Here is an 8089-nt window from a genome sequence, read left to right on the forward strand (position 1 = left end):
TTGAGATTTGCAGATCCAAGGAAGGGTTGTTCCTGTCTCAAAGAAAATACACTCTGGATTTGTTAAAAGAAGCTGGTGATCTTGGTGGAAGAGCTGCTAAAACACCACTAGAAGATGGATACAAGGTGATGCGTGAGGGGGAGATTGAAGACAAGGCATATGGAGATGTAAAGCACTATAGAAGAATGGTGGGGAAGCTGATATATCTCACTATCACAAGACCTGATGTGTGCTTTGCAGTCAACCAAGTGAGCCAGCATATGCAAGCTCCCAAGATGCACCATTGGAACATGGTGGAGAGGATACTAAGGTATCTAAGAGAGGCGCCAGGACAAGGAATATGGATGGGGTGCAACAAGAGTACTGAGATAGTTGGGTATTGTGATGCTGATTGGGCAGGAGATAGGGTTGATAGGAGATCAACTACTGGTTATTGCACATTTATTGGAGGCAACTTGGTGACTTGGAAGAGCAAGAAGCAGAAGGTGGTTTCATGTTCAAGTGCTGAGGCAGAGTATAGAGCCATGAGAAAGCTCACAAGTGAGCTGATTTGGATCAAGGGACTGCTTAAGGACTTGGGAGTTGTGACTACCTCGCCAATCACTATGCATTGTGATAACCAGGCTGCTATACACATTGCCAGCAACTCTGTCTTTCATGAAAGAACCAAACACATAGAAGTGGACTGCCACAAAGTTAGACAAGCTGTAGAGCAGAAAGTGATATTGCCATGCTACACAAGAAGTGAGGAGCAGCTAGCTGATATCTTCACAAAGGCAGCAAGCACTAAGGTTTGTGAGTTCATCCATCCAAGGTTAGGACTCATAGATCTCTCATGTCACTGATCTCTCCTCCATGAAGTGATCTACTCTTTTTCCTTGGCTTGGCTTTTGTCCCATTGGGTTTTACCAAGCTAAGGTTTTAACGAGGGATTGCTTCATGGCTTCCAAGCTTGACTTGTTCCATATGGTCAAGCTTGAGGGGGAGTGTTGACATGAAGGCATAAAGATCAAGAGATGAGACATAGGCGACCAGAGTTGTGGAGATATGTTAAGGAGGGAGTTTGATTCATATAAGAGTGCCTTGCAAGGCAAGGATGATTCAAATATCTCGCCATCCTCTCCATGAGGTCTGGAATATAGTAAACAAGTGGGAGAGGACCGTTGGCAATCAGGACACAAGAAGATCACATGTTGTGTGAAGCATGAAAGAGAAAGAGGAGCTGTCACTATCCATGGGCAGGCGAGAGTGACTTGGTCTGATGCTGTCTCCATTTGTTTATTATTCTCTTTGTCACATTGCTAACTCTTGTATGTCTATTTATGTAATATGGCTGAGGCCTAAATGAATCAAGGAATTACTTTCTCTCCTTCTCTCTCTCTCAAACTCGTCACACACAAACTCTCTCTTTCTCTCATTGTTCTTCATTTCTCCAGCAACATATCTCTTTGATTCACTTATCCTATCAATTCTTACACCATGAATGCGCACAATCTCTTTAAAGAACAGGTTAGCAACATGCAATGCATCATCAGTTTTGTGACATGCTATGAAATGAGCCATTTTTGAGAATCTATCAACAACAACAAAGATAGAATCCTTTCCAGTTCTAGTTCTAGGCAATCCCACAATGAAATCCATAGATATGTCATTCCAAGGATGATAAGGAATAGGGAGAGGAGTATACAAACCATGTGACTGAACCTTAGACTTAGCTTGTTTACAAGTTGCACACCTCTCACAAATTCTCTCCACATCTCTTTTCATCCGAGGCCAAAAGAAGTGATCCTGCAAGGTTTTAAGAGTCTTTGTAACACCAAAGTGACCCATAAGGCTTCCTCCATGAGATTCCCTGACAAATAACTCTCTCAAAGAACAGTTAGGCACACACAAACGATTATCATAAAAAAGAAATCCATCATGCCTAAAGTAATGCCCAGCAGCAACCTTTTCACAAGAGTTATAAGCATCTTTAAAATCAGGATCAGTCTCATACATACCTTTAATCTGCTCAAAACCTAATAGTTTAGCATCAAGAGTGTTTAAGAGAGCATACCTTCTTGATAGTGCATCAGCAACTATATTCTCCTTACCTTGTTTGTATTTGATCACATAAGGGAAGGTTTCAATGAATTCTACCCATCTGGCGTGCCTCTTACTGAGCTTGTTCTGGCCTTTAAGGTACTTGAGAGACTCATGATCAGTGTGGATTACGAACTCTTTAGGCCATAGATAATGCTGCCAAGTCTGCAAGGCCCTCACCAAAGCATAGAGTTCCTTATCATAAGTTGCATAGTTGAGAGTGGCTCCTCCAAGCTTTTCACTAAAGTATGCAATAGGTCTTTTCTCCTGCATAAGAACAGCACCAATACCAATTCCTGAGGCATCACATTCAATCTCAAAAGTTTTATTAAAATCAGGAAGTATAAGAAGAGGGGCATTAGTAAGCTTCTCTTTAAGGCATTGGAATGCAGCTTCTTGTGTGTCTCCCCACTTGAAACCTATGTCTTTCTTGATAACCTCAGTCAAGGGAGCTGCTATAGTACTGAAATCCCTCACAAAACGCATGTAGAAGCCAGCAAGTCCATGGAAGCTCCTCACTTCACTCACTGTCTTGGGGATGGGCCATTCTCGTATAGCTTTCACCTTCTCTGGATCCACTTTCACTCCATCTGCACTCACAATAAAGCCTAGGAAGACCAAGTTATCCGTACAGAAAGTGCATTTCTTAAGGTTAGCAAAAAGCTTCTCTTTTCTCAAAACATCAAGGACAGCCTTAAGATGATCTAGATGCTCTTCTAGACTCTGGCTGTAAACTAGGATATCATCAAAGTAAACCACAACAAACAATCCTATAAAAGACCTAAGAACATGGTTCATTAGTCTCATGAAAGTACTAGGAGCATTGGTTAATCCAAAGGGCATAACTAACCACTCATACAACCCATGCTTAGTTTTAAAAGCAGTTTTCCACTCATCTCCTTCTTTCATCCTAATTTGATGATATCCACTCTTAAGATCTATCTTAGAAAAGATGCTAGAACCATGCAATTCATCAAGCATATCATCTAATCTAGGAATAGGGTGGCGATACTTCACTGTTATATTGTTGATTGCTCTACAATCAAAACACATGCGCCAGCTTCCATCTTTCTTAGGCACCAAGAGCACTGGAACAGCACAAGGACTCATGCTCTCACGGATGTGGCCTTTCTCCATCAGTTCCTCAACCTGCCTTTGTAACTCCTTGGTCTCAACCGGGTTGGTTCTGTAGGCTGGTCTATTGGGAAGAGTAGAACCGGGTACAAAGTCTATCTGATGCTCAATCCCTCGTATAGGTGGTAAACCGGTGGGACTATCTTCTGGAAACACATCTTGATAATCCTGTAAAAGAGCTGACATCTCACTCGGATACACCGGTGTGCAATCAGTTAGACTAACAAGAGATTCTTTTAAAACAAATAAGAGAACTGATTGATTAGAGTAGATAGATCTTTTGATGTCACCAGTTTTGGCATAGAAGTTGTGCTGCTTGCTCGGTTCTGGTTTAAGATCTATTTCTTTCTTTTTCTGAAGCTGTAGCTGATCTTGATGCACTTCTTTAGGAGTTAGAGGTACCAGTGTAGTCTTCTTGCCGTTGAACTCAAAGGTATGCTTGTTAGTAAAGCCATTGTGTGTAACTCTTCTATCAAACTGCCATGGTCTCCCAAGCAAGATATGACTGGCTTCCATTGGTATCACATCACATAGGATCTCATCTTCATATCTTCCAATGGATAAAGGAATTGACACTTGTGTGGATACCTTCATTTCCCCTTCTTCATTGAGCCATTGTAGTCGGTATGGTCTAGGATGTTTTTGAGTCTTCAAGCTAAGCTTCTTCACCATTGTTTCACTAGCAACATTAACACAGCTTCCACCATCAATTATCAGACTACAAACTTTTCCTTGTACCATACAACGAGTGTAGAATAGGTTTTCTCTTTGCTCTAGCTCCTCGGATTTGTTTTGCAAGCTGAGAGTCCTCCTTGCAACCAAAAGCCTACCATGAACTGGTTTCTCTTCATACTCTGCTTTTGAAGATTCTTGCTCAGTCTCAGGTCTTTCATCTTCAGATTCATACTCGCCATTCTCCAAGAGAACCATAACTCTCTTGTTGGTACACTCATTAGCATAGTGCCCACGCCCTTGACACTTAAAGCACTTCACATCTCTTGCACGCGAGCTGGTAGCCTCTGCTTTGCCTTTATTCTTGCTGTAGATGCTACTAGGCTTAGACTCTTCCTTTGGCTGTGGATTGCCCTCTTTCTGATAGCTTGGTTTGTCCTCCTTAGAAGTCTGGTATCTACTGGAACTATAGCTGCCACGCGCATGGCTCCTTCTCTTAACTTGTTGCTCTACCAAGATAGCTTTGTGTAGCATCTCCTCTATCTCCAGGTAGTGCTGCATCTCTACCCTGTCTTGTATCTCACGGTTGAGCCCACCAAGAAACCGTGCCATGGTAGCTTCACTATCTTCGGAAACCTTAGCTCTCAACATAAGCAACTCCATCTCTTGATAGTATTCCTCCACCGACTTGGAACTTTGGGTAAGAAGCCTCAGCTTTTGGTGAAGATCACGGTGATAGTGGCTGGGAACAAACCTCCTACGCATCAAGGACTTCATCTCAGCCCATGTCTCAATAGGAAACTCCCCATTGCGCCTTTTGTTTGTAACCAACTGATCCCACCAACTCAATGCATAGTCATTGAACTCAGTAGCAGCAACTTGAACCTTTTTAATCTCAGAGTAGTGTTGGCAATTGAAGACAAGCTCTATCTTCTTTTCCCACTCAAGATATGCATCCGGATCAGCCTTGCCATGGAAAGGAGGGATCTTAAGCTTCAATCCTGATAGCTCATTGCGCCTATGCCTTCTGCCCTCATGATCATGTCGCGATCTCCTACTGCTGTATCTTGATCCAGAGCTATGGCTACTTTTCTCATAGAAGTTATCAGTCTCTTCTGATCCAGCATGCTCACGACGACCATGCCTATTGATCCTTGGCTCACGTCTCTGCTCAGTATTCTGGTCTTGTCTATCAGATAGCCTTTGATCGAGTTTATCCTCCAACAACTTCTCCATGGCTGCAAGGATATCTTTGGTGATTGCTTCTTGTAATAGCTTGTTTCTCCTCATAAGAGTTGCCTCATCATCCTCGGATCCCATTGCTTCCTGATTCACAAAAGGTTTGAACAAGTAAGTAGTTCAAAGAAATCAAAACACAAAGGATTCAAATAAGGAAACAAGAAAAAATTTGAAAACAGGGCGGTAAAGGATACTTGATCAATACGCAACGATTTGAATTCCTTTTCAGTTTCGAAATACAACAACACAGATCAGATTCTAACAGAAAAGGATCTATTACTTCTAACAACAGATCGAGACTCACAAACACAATAGAACTTTCGGAATTTTGAAAACTCGAAACAAGATCGGTGAGAAGTTGAAAAGTTCTTAATGAAAACTTGATTGAAACTCTTAGATCTATCAATGGTGATCACGAAAACAATAGATCTATCAGTTAAAATGATGAAAAGAAGCAGATCTAGCGAACAACAACACAAGAACACAGATCTATCAATGATATGAATGATGATGAACAGATCGGATGAAAATGATAAGAGAAAACCGAAACTCCCCTTCCAGAGTGCTCTGATACCACTTAATGAACCCCTAGGATGTTTCTCTGGATGGATATGGATAGATCCTTGCTTAAAAGAGTCAAGGACTCAAGCTTATCAAGGTGGTGGATCGAATGGTGACACAAGAGGCTATGGGAAGGCTTCTTGATACTCCTAGACAATAGATCGGATATTACACACCTCTCTAAGGTCCTTGGGCGTTGGATATTACACACCAACAGACTGGATACTACACACCATACACTCTCTCACGACAAGGCAAGGGAGAAGAAAACTCAAAGGTTTTTAGATAAAAGAAGACTTGATAGATTACTAGGGTTGCGACACACACATATATATAGTGAGAGACTTGGAACAGGCTCCAATCAACTCAAACTAAAAGGAACAGGCTCCTTTAGTTAATGTAGAAATAAAGACACAACATAGATAGAGTTTTCGAAATAAAAGACATAAATACTTAGAGAAATAAAAACATAACATAAGGTTCTTCATGTGGTTGGTCCGAGAGCATCATCTAGGAGTTTTGAGCAGCAAGACTATGGCCTCGTTAAAAACCTATCTTTGCAAAACCCATTGGGACAAAAACAAAGATAGGGAAAAAGAGCACACATAGCTTGCTAGCCTAGACAACGCTCAGCTTGATGGTGAGATAGCTTGGATGGTAACAAGTGCATCTTGAAGTATCAAGCTTCCTTCAAGACTTTCTTCATGCATCAAACACTTCTTGATTAATCCTCCAATAGCTTCCTTGAGTTTCTTAGCTTTGGATCGAGTTATGGGGCCATTGGAAATGACTAAGGCATCATCTTCTTTGGTTGCAACATCTTTAGACTTCCCATCTTCTTTAGCTAGCTGGAACTCTTCATCTTGATCAGCATGCTGGTCCATGATCATATCAGCCACAATGGAAGCTAAGGTGCTAGGATTTGAATTCATCAAGGAACTATATGGGGAGGATCCGGATCTTGCTGACACCTACACCAGCTGCACCAAAGGACCTCACGGGAAGTTCTACTTGCATGAGGGGTTCTTGTTTAAGAGCAAGAGATTATGTATTCCTCAGTGTTCTTTGAGAGACCTGATCACTAGAGAAGCTCATGGAGGAGGTCTCATGGGACATTTTGGAGTAGACAAGACACTTGCTGTGGTCAGAGAGCATTTCTATTGGCCGCACCTAAAGAAGACAGTAGAAGCTCATTGTGCAAGATGTGTGGTATGCAAGAAAGCTAAGTCAAGAGTACAACCCCATGGTCTTTACATGCCACTGCCCATTCCCACAGCCCCTTGGGTAGACATATCCATGGATTTTGTACTAGGATTACCCATGATTCAACACAAAGATTCAATCTTTGTTGTGGTGGATAGGTTCTCCAAGATGGCACACTTCATACCTTGTGCCAAGGTGAATGATGCATCCAAGACAGCTGACTTGTTCTTTAGAGAAGTGGTTCGCTTACATGGGATCCCAAGAACCATTGTATCAGATAGAGACACCAAGTTCCTCAGCCACTTCTGGAAGACACTATGGAAAAAGCTTGGAACAAAGCTACTCTACTCAACTACTTGTCATCCGCAAACTGATGGGCAGACAGAAGTTGTTAACAGAACTCTCTCCACATTGCTTAGAGCCACTATTGGGAAGAACATGAAGAATTGGGTTGATTGTATTCCCTTCATAGAGTTTGCTTACAACCGGGCTCAGCACTCAGCAACAAAGATGTCACCATTTGAAGTTGCTTACGGGTTCAACCCAAAGACACCCCTCGATCTTACTCCTCTACCTCCAGCTGAAGTCATTAGTCTAACTGGTGAAGCTAAGGCTGCTTATGTCAAGGAGCTACACCACAAAGCCCTGGAGAACCTAGAGAAGCGAACTGAGCAGTATGCAAGACAAGCTAACAAGGGTCGCAAAGAGGTTATATTTGAACCAGGAGAGTGGGTTTGGTTACACATGAGACAAGAGAGGTTCCCAAACCAGAGGAGTTCCAAGTTGAAGCCAAGAGGCACTGGCCCCTTCCAAGTCCTTGAAAGGATCAACAACAATGCCTACCGTCTTGACCTGCCAGGTGAACTAAATGTATCATCCACTTTCAATGTTACTGATTTGTCTCCTTGTTTTGCAGATGAACCAGTTTTGAGGTCAAAACCTTTTGAAGGGGGAGGGAATGATGAGGACATTGAACGTGACCTTACTGAACCTGACATTCAAGACATGATCAGCAACATTACCAAACCAGACACTGAGCAAGGAGTGCCCATACCAACCGTGTTCAAGGGAGCTATCACTAGACAAAGAGCTAAGATACTTCAACATAAATTTAATGAGAGCATGATACTTGCTTCTGATCTTGGCCATGTTAAACAAGCTGAGGAGATTACTAAAGAAGTCATTAAGGGAGATGCCG

General features: G+C 42.2%; 1 protein-coding gene across 1 annotated transcript; it reads right to left on the minus strand.

The window, feature by feature from the left end:
* Positions 1 to 1798: 1798 nt before the first annotated feature.
* Positions 1799 to 6572, minus strand: LOC130502007 (uncharacterized). The gene is made up of 7 exons (XM_056996821.1): positions 6351 to 6572; positions 3210 to 5214; positions 2715 to 2852; positions 2521 to 2672; positions 2160 to 2247; positions 1948 to 2018; positions 1799 to 1852 (listed from the first exon to the last, which is right to left on the minus strand). Exons 1-7 carry the CDS (start codon positions 6570 to 6572, stop codon positions 1799 to 1801), a joined length of 2730 nt encoding a protein of 909 aa, XP_056852801.1.
* Positions 6573 to 8089: the final 1517 nt, after the last annotated feature.

Source organism: Raphanus sativus, unplaced genomic scaffold (genome assembly GCF_000801105.2).
Source record: "Raphanus sativus cultivar WK10039 unplaced genomic scaffold, ASM80110v3 Scaffold0376, whole genome shotgun sequence".
In the NCBI taxonomy this organism is placed as follows: domain Eukaryota; kingdom Viridiplantae; phylum Streptophyta; class Magnoliopsida; order Brassicales; family Brassicaceae; genus Raphanus; species Raphanus sativus.